Genomic DNA, 24,857 nt, shown 5'->3' with positions numbered 1-24,857 from the left:
ACTCCTTTCTCACAGGGAGTTTGTCATCCAGTGGCAAGTTAAGATCTAGAAACTCTTGATCCCATTTCCCCTTCATCTCTAGGTCTGAGCTTCTAACATTCATTTATTGGCTCGCTTAGTATCTCTACCTCCCCCTTCCTTTTAAAACTAGGTAGATCATGTTACTTCTCTGCTTAAAATTTCTTTAGTGGATTCTCACTGCTCATAATAAAACCAAAATCTTTACCATAATAGAACACAAAAGGCCTCCCTTGAATATGGGCTTTGCCTGTGTGTTTCACTTTCCTCCTATCTTAGCATTCAGCAGCTTGTTGATTCCTGAACACACTAAGCTCTTTGTTCTGCATGAAGACCTTTTTGCCTGTTATTCCCTCTACCTAGAACAGTTTCCCCTCATCTCTGCATAGCAAACAAACACTTTCTCATCCATCAGATGGCAAAGAGGATGCTCACTCCCGACCACCCAGTTTAAAGTAGGTCTGCCCTGTTCTTTTGTTTTGCCTGTCCCCTCTACTAGATGTCAGCTTCTTGACAAGCAGAAGCTATGTGTGTTTGATTCCCTACTGTACACATAGAGCCTGGCAGACTTAAGTGCTCAGTATTTGTGCATATATACATGCATACAGTTCATAAAGAAAGAATAAATCAATGTGTCTTTCAAGTATTTTTGCCTGTCCTTTTAGAATTTACTTTAAGATAATTTTTCACCCATTTTTCCAGCTCAATTCCAAAATATCCTCCCGTCAGGACTCCTGAGTATTGTGTTAAGCAGTAGAACATCATAGAGCCATCCATATGAAAGGAATATGGCAAAATATTTATTTGACTCCCTTTTATGTTCAAGCAGGCTTGCTCTTAAATATCTCCAGAAAAACTCAGTAACTTCCTTTGATAGTGTGATTTGGTTTCTTAGAATTCCTACATGGTAAAAAGAATCTTAGTAAATTACCTAATCTAAAGTTTTTCTGACAGAGTTTATTATATTTTGTCCCTTTCTTTATAAAGCCCAATTACTCATCATTATCAATTGCTCTGATTTCATTATTTGAAGAATTAATATTTTCTATTCTCTTTTTTCTCTAATTGGGTTTCCCTGGTAGTTCAGACAGTAAAAAAAAAAAAAAAAATCTGCCTGCAACATAGAGACCCAGGTTTGATCCCCGGGTCGGGAAGATTCCCTGGAGAAGGAATAGCTACCTACTCCAGTACTCTTGCCTGGAGAGTCCCATGGACAGAGGAGCCTGGAGGGCTACAGTCTGCGGGGTCACACAGAGTTGGTCACAACTGAGCAACTAACACTTTCACTTTCACTTTTCTCTAAATACTAATTTCTTTAGCACTTTTAATACAACTTGTCAGTGTTACAACGAATAAATATGCACTATATTAATATCTTAGTAAACTTGAAGAGGCTGTTGTCTCAGATCAGCCGCTCCATGTAGTCCTCTTCAGGGGAAATTTTTAACTATAATTATAACTGTAAAAAATTAAACTAGAAGCAAATACTGCTTTTAAATTGATCTAAAAAATTACTAACCTGAAGGGTACTTAACATCTTTTTTAAAAATTTTTTTTCCTGTGGAAATTTTTAAACATACAGCAAAGTAGACAGCCTGTACCCATCCCCAGCTCAGGTTGTCAGCATTTGGCCAGTCATGTTTACTTATTCCAGCTCTATACATTCTCATACCTTTATTCTCTGAGGTATTTTAAAGTAACCTTCAGACATCATTATTTCATTCTAAATTTTGCAGCATGTATCTCTAACAGGTTAAGGTAAAAAAAAAAAAAGTAAACACTTCACCATCATCACTCCAAGCAAAAATGATAATTCCTTCATATCATACCATCCTATGCACAGTCATGTTCAGATTTCCCCAGATGCCTCAAAAGTGTCATTTTACCATCGAATTTGTACAAATTGGGATCCAGATGAGCTTCACATGTTGTATTTGGTGTGTATGTCTCTTCCTGTTCTTTTAATCTGTAATTGTCCCATATCCCCACCACCTTTTCCGTCATGCCATGTATTTGGCGTGAGACAGGCCATTCGACCTATAGAGTTGCCCATATTCTGGGTTCCTTTGCATCCTCACAGTGCTTCCTAATGTCCGTGATAGGTAATGTGGAGCACCGCCAAAAATGTTCTTCCCAAAAGAATTGTGCCTGAACCTAATCAGACCCCTAGAGCCAAATATGACAGAAGGAATCTTTTAAACTTTCCTACCTTTCCTAACTCTAGGAAAAGAGCCTTAGTGGATGTTGAACAGCCTTTTGTGTCGGGTTCACATGAAGTAGCTAATGCTTATTAGCGTTAACAGTGACTTGGAATGAGCAGAAGTGAAGCAGCCTTGGAAAGCTCCTCTCTCGTCTTCCTATGAGGAGAAGGAGGGCAGGGCTGTCAGCTCATCCTGCCCTCAAGACAGACGTGGGCAGCTTTCACTGCTGTGGCCTGAAGACTGTCTCATCCGGACCGTTTTGACTTGGGTCATCAAAATTATGTTGTATTTAAATCGTGCTCATGAAATAGAATTTTCTGTTGAGAAATATTAGAAACAGTTAAGTTTTCACTGTGCTGATTATAATAAGGGTTGTCATGTCAGAGTGCATGTATGAAGCAGAGAAAGGCTCACTGCATGTGGGAATGCATGCAATTACCTGGTTGCTCTAAGGTAGTTAGTTACCACTCTCACCCAGCCCCAGGGATACTGATGGTGCCCCCTCCGCCCCGCCCCACTGCCCCCACCACACCTGAGGCCGCTGCATCTACCACCTCGCTGTGCAAAGGGTTGGGTTAGGTCACGCCTTTTCAGTGGACAGTGTGGTGTCTGAGTGTAACACTGGACGCACCAAATATAATGGACATGCCTGGTAAACCTTAACTGCTCTCGTTGTCATCATAGGAGAAGAAAGGAAGGGAGCAGGACATTTTCAGCCTCACGTGCTTCTAGGAGGACCACGTAATAAGTCAGAGTTGGGAGAGGAAAGGAAAGGGAAGTGAAAATCAGATGGCATTGTAGGTCAAAAGAGGGTTTAGGAGGTACTGTGTTGACTGAGAACTCTTAACTAGTATCCTATTCTGAGAAATCGAAGGGGTGCCAGGGAAAATTACTCCTGAGTAAACAGAATTTATAAAACCTTAGGTTCTTTGCTTTTATATCTCTTGAAGTCCAAATTTACATTTATACAGCTACTCATCTTAGGGGAAGAAAGGAAGCAACAGAAAAAAATCTAACTTCCAAGTTCAAAGGTCTCATTTTTCCTCTTTCATCTTCTTCCTCTCTCATGAGGGCCCGTGTTTGCCAACACTCTCAGGAGACTTGAACTGACATTTTGGAGTAATTTTTTCCTTGGATAAGTAGGTGGGACCCGTGTTGGGAAGGTTGGGTTATAGAAATCTATTTTGCTTTTTTACACCTCTTTCCCTTTGTGTTAGGATTTTCTTGTTGGAGTGCAATGTGAGAGAAGTACGCGTTGCTGTGGCCACAATCCTGGAGAAAACCCTAGACAGTGCCTTGTTTTATCAGGATAAGGTTAGTCTTGTTTTCTAAATACTGTTTACACATTCTGTTTTTACCAAATGTTTTAAATTGCACATAATAAGAAAAAAAGCCTAGGATTAGAGTCTGGTAACTTACATAAAAATGCATGTTCCGTGAACTGACATCCTGATCAGTGCCAGGCTGGAAGGCGTTCTGTCCTCTCTTCCTCAGATCCCAGACATCAGGGTAGGCTCAGAATTCAGATCTGCTTTGATCTGCATCAGGGCTTTCTGTCTGGAGCTCTTCCCTCTCAGAGTCTTCGCTCAGGAGTTTGTGTTCAGTCTCTCTGCATAAAGACCAGCCTGAGTCTAGAGTCTGCAGTCTAGACCAGCGGTCATTTTGAGCACCCTGGCTTTGTCTCTTTCCTCAGAAGCTATGTTCGTGATCTGAACCTTCATTTGGCAACGGACCAGGCAGTGCCCTCCATCCAGGGGCACTGACCACAGTAGCTCCTCCTTTGATCTCTGTTATCCCTAATCCTTGTTCCTGTTATTCTGAATTTCTTCCTCCTCCTAACCCTGTTTTCTGTAACATATTCTCTTCTAGTTCACAATTCCACACATGCTCAAACAACATGGTATTCATTACCATTCTCAGTTTCCCCCAGATTTTAAGTCTTCTGGACATAAATGACATGAGTCTGATTATTCAATCTGTTAAGTCCTAGCAAATACAGCAGTAACTTCCCAAGTTTGCTGTTTCAAACAGCTGACACTACATGGAAAACTTTGAAAAATGTTGTATTCAGAATGAATTGGCTCCTTATAAACGTTGGCTGGAGGCAGTGTCTCAGTGAGCTAAATGTAAATTCTAGGAATTGCTGCTTCAAATTCAGCTGTTGGCTTTACTGTGCAGGAGGCTGTTGCTGCAGCCCCAGTGCATGGCACCCCGGCACTTGGTTCCTTCAACGTTCCTGAGCCGGGCGCTCCATTTGCAGACAAGTTTCAGTCCAGGATGGAGAAGGAGGCCAAATATACTCTTCAGGAAGGACCTAGAAGAAGAACACTGTCCGTCTCAGTTCCAAGAATCCTAAGAAAGGGGAGGGAGGTTTACTCTAAGGCAGTGGCTTTCAGTCAGCTTAAACAGCAGAAGCATTCTTCACAAAACCTTACTTGGTTGCAGAGTATTAAAAAATAGGTCCTTGGGAGCTGCCTAGGACAGCTTAGATACCGTTGCTCTGAAGTACCCTGTGGAAGTTCTCTGAGATAGTAAACGTAAGAATGTTCTCCCTCTCCTGCTTCCTCCCACATACCAACCTAGACAAAGGACAAAAGCAGAATCAATGCAGTCTACCTACAGATGGGGTCAGGCCATAGCACATCACCCCACCAGCCTCTAAAAGCAGGACTGCAGGGGGAAGAAAGTGAAGAGAGTGGTGGAGGACGTAAACCATTTGCCTCAGTAAATTCCACTTGATACTCAGCTGTTGTTATATTATGTCTATTTTCCCCCTTAATGGAAATGGTGCCTCTTGCCACCCACTTTATATTGGAAAGCACTTTGAAATGGAATGCCACGTACATGGTAGATTTTACTGTATTTATAATGAGTATAACAGGATGGATGGGAACATTTCAAAAGTCTGCGAGAACCTTCTCCAGAGGAAAGGAGCTGACAAGAGCAGTAAGCCTGGTCTCAGTTCTCAGGTCACACATGGATGTCCAGGGACTTGTCCAGAAACAGCTGGGGTGGGAGGGAAAGAAGAAGCAATGTGATAACCAAGATGGTTTCTAAACAAATAAAATGTTTTTCAAAGCTTTCCATGAGGCGTCAGCGGGCTTTCAAGTAAGTTCACAGTTGAGTTGATATTACCGTTGTCATTCCGTCAGGCTGTTGCTCTCCATTCGCTCCATTGGCTCGGTTCCTAGCCTCTATGCCTGTGTCTGTGTTTTTTATTCTTTGCATCTGTGATTATGTGAAGAAGTAGCAAAGTGGAGGGAGGGATTCAGAAGTGTTTCCTCTAAAACCCCTGCCTTTTTTTAAAAAGACAGAAAGAACTGGGCTTTTTAGAAAATGTGACCTTTAGGCAGTGGAACCATGCCCTTGAGTCTGAAGGCGAGGAAACAAAACTAGGCTTTTCTTTCATTATTTCTACAGTTCTACCAGTCTTCCCTGGAAGATCAAATGGATAATTCTGTTTCTGCTCCCCAAAGCATAAATCCATCTAAATCTGAGACTCGATTGTACCAATCAGACTTTTCCTTTTGTTCTTATGGTGGTTTATTTCAGGTTAATCCTATTACAGATGTCCATCTTACCTTCTTTTTCTTTATGTAATTTCATCTTTCCTCTAACCAGTTAAAGAGCCTTCATCAGTTACTGGAGGTCCTGCTTGCTCTGTTGGATAAAGATGTCCCCGAAAATTGTAAAAACTGTGCTCAGTACTTTTTCCTGTTCAACACTTTTGTGCAAAAGGTAAATGATTTTTTTTTTCCACTAGGGATTTATAGTCTAAAGGAATTTTATATATGCAAAACATTTATATTGGTCAACATAGGACCTGTATGATATAATTTTACAAGTGTTCGTTTTTGAAAAAATCTTCAATTGTATGTTATATTACTTGTAAGAATCCCAGCATAGGTAGGTGGGGATGATTTCTCTTTGTTGGAGCAAGAGTCTGCATTGAAATGAGGGGCCATTGTGTAGCCCCAGAGGGCTGTTAGGTTTTCAACAAGTACTTTCTATATGTAAATTATGGCATTTAAACACTTACTACTTAAAGCTTCTCTCTTGGCTGTATTTTTGGAATAGCTTTCTATCTGGGTAAGAACGTCATTTGTCATTCTCTCTTTCTTATGACAGCAAGGGATTAAGGCCGGGGATCTCCTTCTGAAGCATTCTGCCCTGCGACACATGATCAGCTTCCTCCTTGGGGCCAGCCGGCAGAGCACCCAGGTACTGCCTGCTTTTGTTTCATGCAGCCCAGTGGCCTGGCTACGGTTTTGGCCAGAGCCACAGTGTCTCTCTTTGTAAGTTTCATCAGAGCCCAGGTGCAACAAATGCTGTATAGCTTTTAAAATTCTTTGAAGTTCAGTTATTTTTACAGCCTCCTCATAGAATTTACTTTAAATGCCATAACCAGTGGGAATGACTAACTCAGACATCAGTCAAAACGTGAAGTGTCAAGTGTCCTAGGAGGAAAGATGGGTTCTGCCTGGGGGATTCGAAAGCCTTCAGAAAGAGTGACACGGGTCCTCCTCCACTCACTCTCTGGGACCGTGCACAAGGCTTGGTCCCGGTGGAGGTGCTTACATGGGATGCTGTCACAGGCCATTATTCACATGTGAAGTTGAACCATTAAGTGCTGAGCAACATTGCTGCAGATGTAATACTCATATTCAGAAAATGAAGGGAAATGGTTTTGGAATAGTAGAGTCAAATATACCCTCAAATGACTCTGCTGTTTGAAGTTCCTATGTTGGTGTGTTTTTTCCAATCATTATATTTCTTCTGTTTGATAGACTTAAAATACACAAAATGTCAACATGCTGTAATGATAAATACTATGTATGGAGCAGTTATTATGTGCCAGACACAACTGGTTACTTTTCATGCTCTACCTCTGAAGTTCACAGTTCAGTAAAACAGGTAGTTTCATCCCCCTTCTTGGGCAAGAATTACAGCTGAGAGAAATTGTAACTCATTGAGGATCGCAGGACTTAAGCTCTAGTTTCCACTACATGTGATTCACTGCCTAGGAAAGCTTTCCTCTTTTTATTAAGGGAGACAGACTTGTCATTTAGGCCTCCTCTCAGCTTCCTGTCATACCACCTAGCCACTCTGACTCCTTAATGTGGAAAACAGGACTTCCCTGGTGGTCCAGTGGCTAAGACTCCACACTTCCACTGGAGGGGGTGGGGTACGAGTTCAGCCCCTTGTTAGGGAGCTAAGATCCTGCGTGCCACGCAGTGCAGCCTAAATAAATAAATGCGCTGACAGTAGCTTGCTCTGTGTGCTGATATTATGTTAAGTATCAGTTTTTACTTCAAGCTTTGCCTTATCAGGGGCTCCATTGACACTGACGATTATTTTAAATTCATTGTAATTTAAATAATACTCAGTTTAATTAATGATGTTATATTGTATGATTAATATTGTTTTGCATTTATGGAACACATAAGTTTGAAAACATTCTCACTTTTAATGTTTCATTTGGTCCTCCCAACCATGAGGTGGGTGCGGAACAGGTAGCGGGTAGGTTGTCCCTGTCCTGATACAAGGAAGTCAGGCAGAGAACTCGCCCACATCCTCACAGATCAGTGAGTGGCAGAGGGGGCCAGGCCTGCAGACCTCCAGCCTCACAGGCTTTCCCCACTGTACTGGGTGCAGGAAAATTACCTAGCACATGGTGAGAGCTCAGTGCCTAAATAGGATTGCATGATAGTATTTGTTTTAGGATAGAAATTCGTATATATCTGTGTTAAGCTGGAGGAGCCTGGTGGGCTGCTGTCTATGGGGTCACGCAGAGTCGGACATGACTGAAGTGACTTAGCAGCAAGCTGGCTTAAAACCTGTGAGTTTTTTGTACTTTGATCTCTCGTACTGTCAAACATTGGGAAAGAACGTGGCTCAGAATATCATGAAGCCACACACTTTTCCTTCCTTGTCACTTGTTTCTCACCAGAGCACTAACACCCACTTTATTTTCTCTGACAACAGATACGTCGGTGGAGTTCTGCACAAGCACGAGAATTTGGGAACCTCCACAATACAGTGGCATTGCTCGTCCTGCATTCAGATGTCTCCTCCCAGAGGAATGTTGGTAAGCTTTAAAGCCTGTCTTTAATATGTCAAGGAAATGGAGAGATGGTGGATTTGTCAGTAACACATAGACAGTGATAATGTTGGGAATTAAATGTATGTTAGTGGCTTCTCATTTGACTATTTGATATTTGAGGGATGCTTTAAATTTTTTGTTTCAGTTCATGTTAAGCTTCACCTTATTTTTACTAGTTTGTCACAATAGAAAGTCTTTATTTATTTGGGGTGGGATATGGAAGCATTTCAAAACACACTGGGATTAAAGGCTGCATTTCTATACTGTTATCAGGCCTTCTCGTGACAGCACCAACAGCAGTAGCAACGATAGTACAGTAAAGCTGCTGTAAAGCACTCAGTGTTCCCGTGTGCTGTGCCTCTCCTGGGGCTCCCCTCAGCAGACCTGTGAGGTTGGTTCCCCTTCTGAGTGTGCAGGAGCTAAGATGGGGAGAGCGAGAGTGACTCCCACATCTCACAGCAGGTCAGAGGCGTAGCAGCCAGTGTGGAACACAGGCCTCTGACCCCAGAGCCTATGGAAGGGTTTTCACGTCATCTGACCAGGAAACTAGATTAAAAATCACAGTGCATCCCTCTGAGCTGGAGACGCCGTTGGCTCTCTGAGGCGATGTGGGGGAGCTCTCGTATAGTCGTGAGCTAGACTGTGCTTCCTAAATCCTGATTCACCAATCTAAAAGATGAAGCTACCACCATTTTGAGTTCAGACAGGTCTGCGAAAGAAAATTGAGAGTGAGAGTCCTAGCTTTTCCAGCATGTAGGGTACCCCTTCCATGTGAGAGATTCTGCTCAGCATTGGCAGTTGTTTAAGCAGCAGAAGTGCCTTGTCTTCCGTCTCTTCAGAGGCACTTTGAGCCTTTTTTTTTCTCATTTTAAACTTCTTCAAAAGGATTATCTTGGCTGTGAATCACTGGAAGTCTAGGGATTTAACAGTTAGTCCAGGGCATACATTGAAAGAGAGAGGAAGCCTTTTCTCAAGTCTCATGACTGTGAGAGACAGCTGTACATGTTCAGCAGTTGGGTGTGTGAATCTTGAGGCAGTCGCCTTACCTTGTAGACATCGGTTTCACATGGTAACATGAGGTGGCTTTTTGCTTTGATTTCCTAAAGCTCCCGGTGTATTTAAACAACGGCCGCCTATTAGCATTGCCCCCTCGAGCCCCCTGCTGCCCCTCCACGAGGAAGTCGAAGCCCTGTTGTTCTTGTCTGAAGGGAAACCTTACCTGTTAGAGGTATGTCCTTGTTCTACTAAAGCCATTTTCCTTTTATTTGTTTTTTTCTTTTTGAGGGAAAAATGCCTTTTGTTATTAGTTGCATTTTGTTATGTTACTCTCTTAAAGGGGAGTATAGTTAAGAAGCAGTATTTCAAATTAATTTTACTTCCTGTATGTATGTCAGAAAGAAATAGGCACCTGAAAAGAATATAATTAGTCCTCCCTGCGACTAAGAATTGGGCCTCCAGGTCCCAGGAGGAGGTGTATATGGCACACACACACCACCACCACCCCCGGCCGAGCCACAGTCACTCCATTTATTATCGGAGGGTTTATTCCCAATCTTGTGTGTGTCCTTTGTCCTGAAATACTACAGCTCTGAAGCATACGGGTTTTTCAACCTCAGGGGTATAGAAGTGAGCTCTTCACAACCTCCTGTTGAGGTCCCTCTCCCTTCCACCCAGAGCTACTACACCTTAAGAATGTAATCTTCCAGTCCTCGTTCTGTACCTTGATGTTTATATATATGACTCGGTGAACATAATCATACTGGTTTTTATTTACATCAGAGTGCTGTGCTATATCTTTCTTTTTTTTTTAAGCTTAACATCATGTATTTTTTGGACCTATCAGTGGTTATTTTAATGGGGGAGATCCCCTTTAAAATCTGATAAAAGTGAGAAAAAGGTACACATTTGCACAAATTGTGTTAACTCTCAGACAGACTCAAACTATTTTGAGGCAGTGTTGGTGGTCCTTAATCTGAGCAGATTTCAGTGAAAGTCAGAAACAGCGTTTTAACAGTGAACTGTGACAAAAGAAACACTCCTCTTCTGCCCTCACTAGGTAATGTTTGCTCTGCGAGAGCTGACGGGCTCACTGCTGGCGCTCATCGAGATGGTGGTGTACTGCTGTTTCTGTAACGAGCATTTCTCCTTCACCATGCTGCATTTCATTAAGGTAGAACCCTGTAAACACCTGTGGCAGCCTGCGAGCCTTTGGTTGAGACCTAGGAAAGCATTGCTTTGGCTCCCAGGCACTTTGCTTCTTTTAATAACTTAAATTGTTTTCCTAATCATAAAAATAGTATAGCTCATTTTTTAAATGAAGAATAAAAAAGAATTCAAAATCTCACCATTTATGATGATTATCATGAATATTCTCTCATGTTTCCTTTTTTATTTTCTATGCGTATATTTTAACATAATTGGGATTTTATTGTCTGTATGATGTTTGTGCCCTCTCTTTTCAATTGACATTATAAGTACTTCCCATATCATTAAAAGCTACCTGAGTGTATTTCATGCATCTCTCATGTATCACAATTTACTCAGCCATTCCCTTCTCAGTGAGGCATATTTGCATTGGGTGCAGTTTTTAACTATTAAGAATAATACTTTATAGTTAGTGATAATGCTGTGGTGACCATTATTGTATAAAATGGTTTTAAAGTTTCAGGTTATTTCCCCAGGCCACATCTAAAAAATCAAAAGTAGATTGATTTTTCTCACCTTCTGAAGTAGTAATATATATAGTTCATTATGAAGCTCTGATCAGTGTGTAGTAATTACTTGTGTTGCGCTTTGTGGATGCCAACCTCAGTTCCGAGCATATTTCGTATTTAACTCACTGAATTCTCTAGTACGTAAGTCCTGTGAGGTACAGATACTGGTATTGGAGGTACTGAAGACACCAGGGTCACACAGCTAGTAAGTGGCAGAGTGGGAGTTCGAATAGCAGCAGTATGGCTCCAGGGCTCTGCTCTTAACTACTGCCTTGCTAGGGATTATTAGAAAAACCTTTAAACCTATGCATACCATTTTTATTCATTTTTAATCTTTAATTTTTAATTACATGGAGAATACATGACTTCATTCTCTTTGTGAAAAAATATGCAAAGTCCATTTCGACATCACCAGCCAGCCATGTCTCCTCTCCACCCTACCCCATGGGCCAGTATTGTCACATCGGTTATGCGTCTTTCCAGTCCTCTTTGTGTGAAATTACGAGAGATATTTTAGTTTGTCCCACACCTTGCCTGCCCCAGGATTTGTAACAGTGATACAGGTAGTGTTAACAAGTAGCTGTGATCAGTAGATCATGTCTCCAAGCTCTAATTAAAGTATGTTTTGCCCTCAGCCTTTTCTGTACAGGTCTGCTGTATCAGGGTTGATTGAGACCTCTCTTTACTGTTTACTAATTATATAAGCAAGGGCAGTTTCCTCTCTTGGAAAACAGGAGGAAGTTTGACCGGGCCTCACAGATTGTGTAGATTCAGTGAGGCAGGATACATGCAGTACTTAGTGTCAGACCCGGCAGCTTGCACATGCCTTGTCGTCATGCCGCGTCCTTTCCCACTGCATATCATGTATAAGGTTATTAAAATGCACATGGGTGTGAGTTTTCTCAACCTTGCTTTCTTTGTTTAGTGTGTCTTAGCAGATTTTTCTACTTCCTAAGCTGAACTTTTCTTATATTTCACTCACAGCATGTTGATCTCAGAACACTGTAATTAGCATTCTCACAGCTACTCGAGAATAGTCAACAAAACAGAATAAGTATAAATGAAATATAAGTACAAATTGAGGCCTGTTTAGTGACTAAAACTCTCTCCCTTCCTTTCTGCTGCTTTCCCTCTCCCCTTCCTAATTTCATAGTGAAACATCACGGAGGGTTATAGCAGGGAGGGTCGTGGTGTTGTTTCAGTCCCCAGACATAGCATTTGGGGAACTGAGACCCAGAGAAGGGAATGACTTGCCCAAGGTCAGCCAGGTGATGGTAGAACTTAGGCTGGAGTCCCAGCACTGTTGATTGCCACTCGGACCTGCTTTTCACTGAAGACTTACTGGAATCTTTGTGCTTTTAAAAAATATTTCAGAACCAACTAGAAACAGCTCCACCCCATGAGTTAAAGAATACATTCCAGCTACTTCATGAGATACTGGTAAGTCACGCATGTTTTGATTCGCTGGCGTTTAGGTAGTTACTAGGCAGCGTGCGTTTGCAGATAACACTGTGTGTCCTTGTGTTGCTTTTGCATCCATTGGGTCTGCACTCACCAAGCCCTCTTCACATCACCCATTCTTCTTTCCTTAACTGATTCAGAGGTGAGTGGTAATAAATTTCCTTCTGTTTAGTGAGGGAGCTAGACAAGGACGCAAGCAATTCTAGTGCAGAAAGCGAAGGCCTTACTTACCATGCACAGAAAATGGTGCTCAGCTCAAGTGTGATCTTGTGTGAACCTCGCAAGAACCAAGAGAGGTGAATGGCTGGCTCTGCAGCCTGTCCATGTGCTACTGAAAATATCTCTATGAGCCACAAAACTGAAATGTAATCCACTATAGGGTGCATCCCAGTTTGGGAAATACAAAAGGCAGGGGGGAAAATACAACTGTAGTCAGTGAAATAAGGTATTATTAGAAGCTGAACTTAGAGAAGTGGAGTGACCTGCCCAAGGACGTCGTCACTAAGTGACCGTCAGGATTTGAGCCAGGTGACTGGCCGTGGAGCCTGTGCTCTCTACCAAACGCCTGGTTTGCTGAGTGACTGGAAGAGATAGGACTAAAAGGAGTGGAAACTGGTGGGGTTTGGGGAAGGAGCCCAGACCAGACCAGGAAGAGTTTCAGGTTCCAGCGCCTATGGACTTTTTCCCTGATGGCCAGTGGTGACACACTGGTGGCCAGGTTCCACCTACATGTCTTGTCTGTTTGGCCCAAATTGTTCTGTTCTTTAACTTCTGGATTCCAACCTGTCTTCAGAAATCAGGTCATCTGGCCACACTGGTCTGTTTCCTGCATGCTCCAGCCACCCAGAGCAGTGACAGCATATCCTTGCCATGAAGCTTGTGGTCCCCAGTCCCCACTGCCCTCGGCACTGCTGTTGTCTGCCACGTGGCTCATTCGTTTCTTACCATCTCGGATTCTGTAGACATTTAAGTTAGTAACCTCTGCCATCAGTGGTGGACACCATGGAAGGGTTTGAGGCAGGAAAGTGATATAACCTGATTTATGTCTTAGAAAGATTCCCCCGGCAGTTGTCTTAAAGGATGGGCTAAAGAAAGAAGCAGGGTTGGAATTGGAAAACCATATAGCAGTCTGTGGCAGTAATCTGAGTGTGAAATACCAAGGCTTATAAAGGAGAGACCGGAGCAGAAGGGGCTAGGACCAGAACAACAGGTGTTTAGAAAGAGAATCAGTGGAATTTGGTGACTGGTTGTGAACCAATGAGAGAGACTAGCCCAAGAACCATTTAAAATAAAGAGTGGGCAGTGGGATGGGGGCTGGCTTCCCTTTAGGTCCCTAAGGCTTTGGCACAGGGTAAGCATTTAATAAACACTTTTGAATATGGAGATACACCATGGGTGCCATTTCTAAAATGCCTGGCTCTCTGGTCCTTTCCCTCCTTTTGGTTCTAGCACTTTTGTAAGATCATTGCTTCTCAGGAGTGGGATTGAGTGATGTTCATCTGCTCAACAGCAGACCCACTTAGTTTACTGAACTGTGCACAGCTCAGTGTCAGGCATTAGAAGTCCAGCAAGAGTGTGCCATAGATCCAGCCTGGTGTGGTGTGGCGTAAATCTCCACATCGACTTGTAGAGCCTGTATTATATCAAAACTTTTGACAGGATTTTGCGAACCATAAATCTCTGATCTTTGGGATCATGAAATACATGTCCTTATAACCCACAGAGAACCCTAGAGTCAGTTCTTAAGAGCATGTATTAGGAAATGTGTGGATCTTCAAATACTGCTTAACACTTTTTTTTATCTTTAGTTTGAAATTTAATATATTGTTCAAAATAGGGCAATAACATATTTGGTTTTGGTTTTACTATGTTAGTAACTATAGTCCCTTGAACGAGTTTTTTTTAAAGGCACCAGTGGCTGTAACACAAGTTTCTTCTTTCATTTACCAGCCTTTGTTTCCTGCTTCTCACAGGTCATCGAGGATCCCATACAAGTGGAACGAGTCAAGTTTGTGTTTGAGACAGAAAATGGATTACTAGGCAAGTATGGCTGCCCTGTGAAGAAGCGCCTGCAGTAAAGAGCCCATCATTCCAGCCAGCCTCTCCTCCCCAGGGTCTGCCTGGCACACTCTGCCTGGCAAGGATCGCTGAGGAATCCAGGAGTTGTCTGGTCAGGGCTGTTAGACTCCCTCAGTCTAGTCAGGAGATTTAAAGCCAGAGGATCTTACTACCCTGAACACCCCTGCTTTTCGTAAGACAACAGCTTGAGGTCCTTTTACTGGGTCAGGTAAGATACACAGGGTGCTGTGACTTTCTTCAGCAAGCTAAAGGTTTGCCACTTTAACAAGAAACCTTTCTTCCATTCTGTAGCCATTGAAGTGGGAAAAGACTAAAACCTTACACTCAGGATATTGTCAAACTCATGAAATGCAGTTTCTTTTTTTCTTTTAACCTGTGGTATGAATGCACCCAAATTTTTATTATCTGCTCATAGAAGTTTTTTGACAGCCTTTTCTTTTTCAGAAGGCTAAAGTGGCTTTAATGAGCTATTTCTTAGAAAAAGTTTAGTTAAAAATAGTCTTATCCAACTCCCACCATCCACCTGTATTCCCAGTTAACTTGAGTCATTTTAGATATTGCTGTGTATTTAAAGGAAGTTTTAGCATCTCCTTTTATTGCAGAAAAGAAATTTATGCTTAAAATGTTCTGTAGTTACAACGTTCTAGGCCACCGCTTTGAAATGGTGCTCTCTGCTCTGAGCAGCACCCAGGCTCTCTGAAACTTACAGACCATACACGCCTCAAGGGCAGGGAGCAGGCATTGCAGTCATCCCTTGGTAACCATAGGGCACTGGTTCCAGGACCTACTTGGACACCAAAACCCATGGATGCTCTAGTTCCATAGTCTACCCTTCATATCCATGGTTCTGCACCTGAGGATTCAACCAGCCACAGGTTGTGTAGTGTGCTATACATATTTATTGGAAAAAACTCACATATAAGTGGACCTGTGCAGTTCAAGCCCATGTTGCTCAAGGGTTGGCCATATTTATCTTTAAATGCCCAAAGCGCTGACCAGTAAATACTTGTTGAAGTGAAAGTACCATAAGTCTCCATTTATCACACTGAAGTATTTTAACTACTCTTTGTCAGTATTGTAGTGAATGAAAAACTTTGCAAGTCTCTAGGTGAAAAATCAGCGAATATAAATTTTAGTTCCTTTCAGTTCTTCTGAAAGTCAAACCTTCACCATCTTGTATTTTTCTTGAGTACTTAAAGTAGTGTTTCTGTCCATTAGAATTTGGAAAACCCTGTTAAGTCAGCACTACTGTGCTTTGGTTAAGCTCTTCATCTGCTTATCAAAAGTTTGCTGTGAATTTTCGGAACAGGATACCTGGGCCTGTTGGCACCTGGGCCTGCTTTCACTTCAGTGCTTTACTGTTGAAACTTCTTCCTTTATCCCTCAGCTCTGATGCACCACAGTAATCATGTGGACAGCAGCCGCTGCTACCAGTGTGTCAAGTTCCTTGTAACTCTGGCTCAAAAGTAAGTATTGACTCAAAATGCAGTTGCGTAAATGATGTTTTTAGTTACAAGTCAGATACTACTCAAGAAAAAAAAATTCCCTTGTTTTGGTACCTAGGGAATCTGAGTCAGTCAGGGCATACTTGCTTGGATGGTACAGACAATTATTCAGACAATCTCAAAGAGACATAAAAGGAGAGTATTAAAAGTAACAGATCTTATGGAATCCAAGGCGGGAAAAAGTGCTAAACTGACAGCTTTGTGTAGGAAGGAGAGAAGTCCAAGGCAGGTTTAGGGACCTCAACAGAAAGAATTCATGAACTATCACTCAGGATATCTTTAGTTAACTATCAGCTGTGTCAGCTTCTAGGTCCCCACTTTCAAAACACTCTCTCAAGAGGCCAAATCATATAACAGCTACTTAAACCTATGAACCTAGGCGCTGTGCTAAATATCACCTGTATTCTCATTTAACATTTTCAGCAATTTTATGAGGTTAGGTGCTCATGGGTGGTTTAAATGACATGCCTGCTGACAGAGCCAGGACTCGAGTACAGGCTGACTGACTTCAAGGCAAAGGTTCTTTTCTTCTTATATTTAATTGTGCTAAAATATGTGTGTGCTAAGTCACTCAGTCATGTCCAACTCTTTGCAATCCCATGGACTGTAGCCCACCAGGCTCCTCCATCCATGGAATTCTCCAGGCAAGAACACTGGAGTGGATTGCCATTCCCTTCTCCAGGGGATCATCCCAACCCAGGGACTGAACTCGTGTCTCTTAGGTCTCCTGCATTGGCAGGTGGGTTCTTTACCACTAGCTCCACCTGGGAGGTCCCTAAAATATACATGACATAAAATTCACCATTTTAGCCACTTTTAGGTGTACAGTTCAGCGGCATTAAGTACATTTATAGCATTGTGCAGCCATCACTATCACCACCATCTATCTCTAGATCTTTTTTCATCTTCCAGAACTGAAATTCTGTAGCCGTTAAATAGTACCTCTCCATTCCTCCTCCCTCCAGCTCCCAGCAACCATCCTTCTACTGTTTGTCTTCATGAATTTGACTGTTGTAGATACCTCACATAAATAGAATCATACAGTATTTTTCCTTTCATGACTGGCTTATTTCCCATAGCATGACATCTCCCAAGGTGTATCCATATTGTAGCGTATATCAGAATTTCCTTTCTGTTTAAGGCTGAATGACATTCCATTGTACAGATATGTATATGTACTGCATTTTACTTATCCATTCATCTGTCAGTAGATCCTTGGAAAGGTTCTCAATGTTAGAAGGAACCTGAGTTGTTTGCAACTTCAGCTCCCCTATTTATTTATTATGTTGGCCCACAAAAGATCAGAGTGACTGCATGCTAATCCAAGGTTACTTTTTTTAATTGAAGTATAGTTGATTTACAATATTGTGTTAGTTTCAAGTGTACAACAAAGTGATTCAGTTAATATTATTTTTTCAGGTTGTTTTCCATTATAGGTTGTTATAAGATACTGAATATAGTTCCCTGTGCTACACAGTAAATCCTTGTTTCTAACCTATTTCGTATATAGTAGTTTGTGTCTGTTAATCCCATACTCCTCTAACTTATCCCTCCTTTCACCCCTTTCCCCTGGTAACCATAAGTTTGTTTCTGTGTCTGTGTGTCTGTTTCTGCTTTGTATATAGATTCTTTTGTATTATTTAAGATTCCACATATAAAGGATACTAAGTATAATATTCTCCAGGTCCATTCATGTTGCTGCAAATGGCAATATTTCATTCTTTTTATGGCCGAGCATGGAGAAGGACATGACAACCACTCCAGTATTCTTGCCTGGGAAATCCCATGGACAGAGGAGCTTGGCGGGCTACAGTCCATAGGGTCATAAAGAGTCATACACGACTGAAGCAACTTAGCACATGCATGGCTGAGTAATATTCCTTTGTGTATATATAGATACATCACATCTTCTTAAACCAGTCTTCTGTTAGTGGACACAGGTTACTTCCATGTCTTGGCTGTTGCAAATAGTATTGCAGAGTAAACATTGGGGTGCACGTATCTTTACAAATTAGAGTTTTTGTCTTTTCAGGATACATACCCAGGAGCGTAACTAACCCAGGATTATTGAGCAGACAGCACTGCCATCACTGAGTTTTGCACTGAGCTCTCTTTAGCTTAATTTATTTTGCTCCAGATTTTTCGCTATCCTTGGACTTATACCAGAATGAGAAATCTGTTGGGATTAATCTGCTGCATTTGAGCATCCTCAACAGTTTTAAATGAGAGCCCCATTGAAACAGCACATGAACACACATTTTCCAGATGACAGTATTGTAAACACAGATGGAGATCACCCTGCCACAATTGTGGGTTCATTAATTAGGCTTCATACTGACAGCATGTCATCATCATGACATAAAAAGCTAAAAGAGTGGTATTTCCAAGTAGTGTTGGGGCCACATAGCATATCTGATGCCAGCAAACACAAAGTCCATATATTAGTAGTGTCTTCATATGTACTTCCTTATCCTGCACGTATCCCATTTTGTACATATGTTAATGGTAGTCTCCCCATCAGTACTATCTTCAAATAAGGACAGCTTTCTAGGTGGGCAAATACAAATGGAAAGGGAGAGAGAGGCTCCAAAAGCAGGTTTTAAAATTGTTTTTCCCTCATATCATTCTTTCTTATTTAAATTATAAAAATTAAAGATTAGTTTGATTTTATCAAGAGGTCATTTATTGTATACCTTAAAATTACTAGAAGAGAACATAGGTAAAATACTCTCTAACATAAATCTTAGCAATGTTTTCTTAGGCGAGTCTCCCAAGGAAATAGAAATAAAAGCAAAAATAAACAAGTGGCACCTAGTCAAACTTATACATTTTTGCACAGCAGAGGAAATTATAAACAAAATGAAAAGGCAACCTACAGAATGGGAGAAAATATTTGCAATTGATGCATCCAACAAGGACTTAATTACCAAAATATATGAACAGCTCATACAACTTAATAACAACAACAACAACAACAAAAATCAAAAAGTGGGCAGAAGACCTAAATAGACATTTCTCCAAAGAAGACATACCAGATGGCCAAGTGGCACATGACAGGATGTTCAACATTGCCAGTTGTCAGAGAAATGTAAATCAAAGTCAGAACAGAGTGAGGTATCACTTCACAACCATCAGAATGGCCATCATTAAAAGTCTACAAATAATAAATGCTAGAGGGGTTGTAAAGAAAAGGGAACCCCTCCTACACTGTTGGTGGGAGTATAAATTGGTATAGCCACTATGGAAAACAATATGGAGGTTCCTTAAAAACTGAAAATAAAGCTACCATATGATTCAGCAATCCCACTCCTGGACATATATCCAGAAAAAACTGTTGAAAAGATACATACACCCCAGTGTTCATTGCAGCACTATTTTACAATAGCCAAGACATGAAGCCACCTAAATGTCCATCAACGGATGAATGGATGAAGATGTAGTACATATATACAATGGAATATTACTCAGCTCTTAAAAAAACAATGTCATTGGCAGCAACATGGATGGGCCTAGAAGTCATTATGCAAGTGAAATAGTCAGACAAAGAGGAACGTCATATCACTTATATGTGGAATATAAAGTATGGTACAAAAGAACTTATTAAAAAAAAATAAAAAAGATTTAGAGACATAGGAAACAAACTTACAGTTACCAAAGTGGAAAGGAGGTTGAGGAAGGATAAATTAGGAGTGTGAGATTAGCAGATGCAAACTACTATGTACAAAATAGAAAAGCAGCAAGGGCCTACTGTATAGCACAGAGAACTGTCTTCAGTTTCTTGTAATAATCTGTAATGGGAAACAATCAGAAAAAGTATATGTATATCTGGTTCATTTTGCTGTATACCAGAAACTCAACTTTATAAATCAATTATACTTTTAATTTTTTAAAAATATTTAAGAGGTTATTTATCAAATGTACAATTTCTTGTGGCTATTTTTGTTTGTTATTTTTCATTTTCCAACCTTGATTTTAGTAGAACTGATTGGATGAGTTAGAGATAGATAAGAAACTTTTTACTACATATTTACCTTTTACAGCTTTTTGGAGTTTTAAACATGTGAATGTATCCAAAGCAAAAGAAAATACAAATTCATATAAAGACAACTGAAAGTAGCATTTGTGTTTCAGAATTTTAAAGTACTCAGTTCTGTTCAGTTCAGTTGCTCAGTCGCTCAGTGTCCGACTCTTTGTGACCCCATGAATCGCAGCACGCCAGGCCTCCCTGTCCATCACCATCTCCCGGAGTTTACTCAGACTCACGTGCATCGAGTCAGTGATGCCATCCAGCCATCTCATCCTCGGTCGTCCCCTTCTCCTCCTGCCCCCAATCCCTCTCAGCATCAGAGTCTTTTCCAATGAGTCAACTCTTTGCATGAGGTGGCCAAATACTGGAGTTTCAGCTTTAGCATCATTCCTTCCAAAGAAATCCCAGGGTTGATCTCCTTCAGAATGGACTGGCTGCATCTCCTGGCAGTCCAAGGGACTCTCAAGTCTTCTCCAACACCACAGTTCAAAAGCATCAATTCTTCGGCGCTCAGCCTTCTTCACAGTCCAACTCTCACATCCATACATGACCACAGGAAAAACCATAGCCTTGACTAGACGGACCTTAGTCAGCAAAGTAATGTCTCTGCTTTTGAATATACTATCTACGTTGGTCATAACTGTTCTTCCAAGAGTAAGCATCTTTAAATTCATGGCTGCAGTCACCATCTGCAGTGATTTTGGAGCCCCAAAAAATAAAGTCTGACACTGTTTCTACTGTTTCCCCATCTATTTCCCATGAAGTGATGGGACCAGATGCCATGATCTTCGTTTTCTGAATGTTGAGCTTGAAGCCAACTTTTTCGCTCTCCTCTTTCACTTTCATCAAGAGGCTTTCTAGCTCCTCTTCCCTTTCTGCCATAACGGTGGTGTCAGCTGCATATCTGAGATTATTGATATTTCTCCTGGCAATCTTGATACCAGCTTGTGTTTCTTCCAGTCCAGCGTTTCTCATGATGTACTCTGCATAGAAGTTAAATAAGCAGGGTGACAATATACAGCCTTAACGTACTCCTTTTCCTATTTGGAACCAGTCTGTTGTTCCATGTCCAGTTCTAACTGTTGCTTCCTGACCTGCATACAGATTTCTCAAGAGGCAGGTCAGGTGGTCTGGTATTCCCATCTCTTTCAGAAATTTCCACAGTTAATTGTGATCCACACAGTCAAAGGCTTTGGCTTAATCAATAAAGCAGAAATAGAGTTTTTCTGGAACTCTCTTGCTTTTTCGATGATCCATCGGATGTTGGCAATTTGATCTCTGGTTCCTCTGCCTTTTCTAAAACCAGCTTGAACATCAGGGAATTCACGGTTCACGTATCGCTAAAGCCTGGCTTGGAGAATTTTGAGCATGACTTTACTAGCATGTGAGATGAGTGCAATTGTGCGGTAGTTTGAGCATTCTTTGGCATTGGCTTTCTTTGAGATTGGAATGAAAACTGACCTTTTCCAGTCCTGTAGCCACTGCTGAGTTTTCCAAATTTGCTGGCATATTGAGTGCAGCACTTTCACAGCATCATCTTTCAGGATTTGAAACAAGCTGAAATTCCATCATCTCCACTCGCTTTGTTCGTAGTGATTCTTTCTAAGGCCCACTTGACTTCACATTCTAAGATGTCTGGCTCTAGATTAGTGATCACATCATCATGATTATCTGGGTCATGCAGATCTTTTTTGTACAGTTCTTCTGTGTATTCTTGCCACCTCTTCTTAATATCTTCTGCTTCTGTTAGGTCCAGACCATTTCTGTCCTTTATCGAGCCCATCTTTGCATGAAATATTCCCTTGGTATCTCTAATTTTCTTGAAGAGATCGCTAGTCTTTCCCATTCCATTGTTTTCCTCTATTTCTTTGCATTGATCACTGAAGAAGGCTTTCTTATCTCTTCTTGCTATTCTTTGGAACTCTGCATTCAGATGCTTGTATCTTTCCTTTTCTCCTTTGCTTTTCACTTCTCTTCTTTTCACAGCTATTTGTAAGGCCTCCCCAGATAGCCATTTTGCTTTTTTGCATTTCTTTTCCATGGGGATGATCTTGATCCTTGTCTCCTGTACAATGTCACGAACCTCATTCCATAGTTCATCAGTCACTCTAACTATCAGATCTAGGCCCTTAAATTATTTCTCACTTCCACTGTATAATCATAAGGGATTTGATTTAGGTCATACCTGAATGGTGTAGCGGTTTTCCCTACTTTCTTCAATTTGAGTCTGAATTTGGCAATAAGGAGTTCATGATCTGAGCCATAGTCAGCTCCTGGTCTTGTTTTTGTTGACTATATAGAGCTTCTCCATCTTTGACTGCAAAGAATATAATCAATCTGATTTCGGTGTTGACCATCTGGTGATGTCCATGTGTAGAGTCTTCTCTTGTGTTGTTGGAAGAGGGTGTTTGCTATGACCAGTGCATTTTCTTGGCAAAACTCTATTAGTCTTTGCCCTGCTTCATTCCGCATTCCAAGGCCAAATTTGCCTGTTACTCCAGGTGTTTCTTGACTTCCTACTTTTGCATTCCAGTCCCCTATAATTAAAAGGACATCTTTTTAGGGTGTTAGTTCTAAAAGGTCTTGTAGGTCTTCATAAAACCATTCAACTTCAGCTTTTTCAGCATTACTGGTTGGGGCATAGATTTGGATTACTGTGATATTGAATGGTTTGCCTTGGAAATGAACAGAGATCATTCTGTCGTTTTTGAGATTGCATCCAAGTACTGCATTTCGGACTCTTTCGTTGACCATGATGGCTGCTTCATTTCTTCTGAGGGATTCCTGCCCTCAGTAGTAGATATAATGGTCATCTGAGTTAAATTCACCCATTCCAGTCCATTTTAGTTCGCTGATTCCTAGAATGTCAACGTTCACCCTTGCCATCTCTTGTTTGACCACTTCCAATTTGCCTTGATTCATGGACCTGACATTCCAGGTTCGTATGCAGTATTGCTCTTTACAGCATTGGATCTTGCTTTTATCACCAGTCACATCTACATCTGGGTATTGTTTTTGCTTTGGCTCCATCCCTTCATTCTTTCTGGAGTAATTTCTCCACTGGTCTCCAGTAGTATATTGGGCACCTAGTGACCTGGGGAGTACCTCTTTGGGTATCCTATCATTTTGCCTTTTCATGCTGTTCATGGGCTTCTCCAGGCAAGAATACTGACGTGGCTTGCCATTCCCTTCTCCAGTGGACCACATTCAACAAGAATATTTGCAAAGAAGGCGTTTGGCTAATAAAAATTTCCTGCAATCACCAGGTGTCCTGCTGCTAAAGAATACTTCAAGGAGAATTCCCACCACTGGAGCTGGGCTGTGCAGTGGCTGCAGAAGAAGGTAATGGAGTTTTTCACTTTTCTGGTTATTTCATAGGAATCAATAACAACATATCTTATCAGGAAATAAAATCTCAGACTTGATTTGGAGACTGTCAGAGTATTTTCAGAATTCACACATTTTGGGGAACAGTTAATACCTATCTTTATACATGTAATTTGTATGTTAATACATTTGTCTTAATTTTATGGATAAAAAGGTAAGGATGATTATTTAAGAGGTAGTATTTCAGTGAACTGTTAAAAGCAGAAGTGCAGTCTTATCAAAAAGAATCTCCTGATGTGGTAGAAAGTCTGGGTCAACTTATATACTATTCTATATGCTTTTTATACTGAAATATGTATTGGTAGAAATTGTAGATTCATGTGGGCTTATTTGTCATCTCTAACGGCCTTTTTGACCTTCCCTGTCAGATGTCAGAACATTATTGGACACCGCAGAGTAACGTCTCTAATGAAACATCAACTGGAAAAACCTTTCAGCGAACAATTTCAGCTCAGGTGAGAGTTGTCTTTTGGTTTTGTGTGGACTGAAATCCCTTAGTAAGGATTTTTAGTGTGTTTCTCAGAAACCTCTGTCTCAGAAAAGAGGTATTCATTAAAAGTGAGTAAGTACTGAAGACACGGTTGCTTTTTCTGTGAAAAAGCAGCAAGTGAGTCGTTGGCCTGGAAGGAAAGCAGTGGGGGTCACTCAGTGCGGCCCCACCTGCCGCAGACGTTGACGTGAAGGCACCGCCTCCAAAGGTCAAGTGAAGGGCGGTCTCCCGGGTGCCGCTGCCACTGCACACCCTGACTTCTCCTTGTGCCTCCACCTCTGGCAGGACACGCTGGCGTACGCCACAGCACTGCTGAATGAGAAGGAGCAGTCAGGGAGCAGCAACGGGTCGGAGAGCAGTCCTGCGAACGGGAGCGGAGAGAGACTCTTACAGCAGGTACATCCGTAGGGCCAGTCCTGGGTGAGAGGGCAGTGCTGCCCTGAGGCTTCCCGGGGACAACCTCAGTCATCAAGAGAGAAAGGAGACCCCAGCTCCGCCCCCTGGGAACCTCTGCTCAGGACTCATCCTCTGTGCTTAGAAAGCAGAGCGTCGTTGCACCGTGACGTTTATCCAGGCTTTGGTCTCAGTCTGCTGGCTGTTCTACTCAGCTTGGAGAGCATCCTGGTAAAGCCCGGTTTGCAGATACAGTCCTTCCAGATTGTACTTCATTCTGCTGGGTTACAAAAAATTACCGCTTTTCCCTTCTGTTCTCACCAGCCTTCCTAGAAACACATATGCTTGAAAAGAAGGGCCTCATGCCATTGGAATCTGTGTGCTTGTCAGTGGTGTCAAATTTTTAAGTATTTTTCAATACTAATCACTATAGTAGAAAAAGGAATGAATTATTTATTGAACACTTACTATGTAGAGTA

General features: G+C 41.5%; 1 protein-coding gene across 4 annotated transcripts in view; it reads left to right on the top strand.

The window, feature by feature from the left end:
• The window catches only part of USP24 (ubiquitin specific peptidase 24), a 173,484-nt gene that overhangs the window by 145,557 nt on the left and 3,070 nt on the right, over window positions 1-24,857 (top strand). For all 4 annotated transcript variants that reach the window (XM_069592612.1, XM_069592594.1, XM_069592616.1 and 1 more), the window contains 12 exons: window positions 3,437-3,533; window positions 5,841-5,957; window positions 6,348-6,440; window positions 8,205-8,307; window positions 9,429-9,550; window positions 10,379-10,492; window positions 12,411-12,476; window positions 14,471-14,537; window positions 15,964-16,042; window positions 23,375-23,450; window positions 23,864-23,950; window positions 24,271-24,381. In XM_069592612.1, the coding sequence (XP_069448713.1) occupies window positions 3,437-3,533; window positions 5,841-5,957; window positions 6,348-6,440; window positions 8,205-8,307; window positions 9,429-9,550; window positions 10,379-10,492; window positions 12,411-12,476; window positions 14,471-14,537; window positions 15,964-16,042; window positions 23,375-23,450; window positions 23,864-23,950; window positions 24,271-24,381 (1,132 nt within the window). The remainder of the gene's footprint in view (window positions 1-3,436; window positions 3,534-5,840; window positions 5,958-6,347; window positions 6,441-8,204; window positions 8,308-9,428; window positions 9,551-10,378; window positions 10,493-12,410; window positions 12,477-14,470; window positions 14,538-15,963; window positions 16,043-23,374; window positions 23,451-23,863; window positions 23,951-24,270; window positions 24,382-24,857) is intronic.

This window comes from Ovis canadensis, chromosome 1 (genome assembly GCF_042477335.2).
Source record: "Ovis canadensis isolate MfBH-ARS-UI-01 breed Bighorn chromosome 1, ARS-UI_OviCan_v2, whole genome shotgun sequence".
NCBI lineage: Eukaryota > Metazoa > Chordata > Mammalia > Artiodactyla > Bovidae > Ovis > Ovis canadensis.
This window is presented reverse-complemented; position numbering and strand designations above follow the sequence as displayed.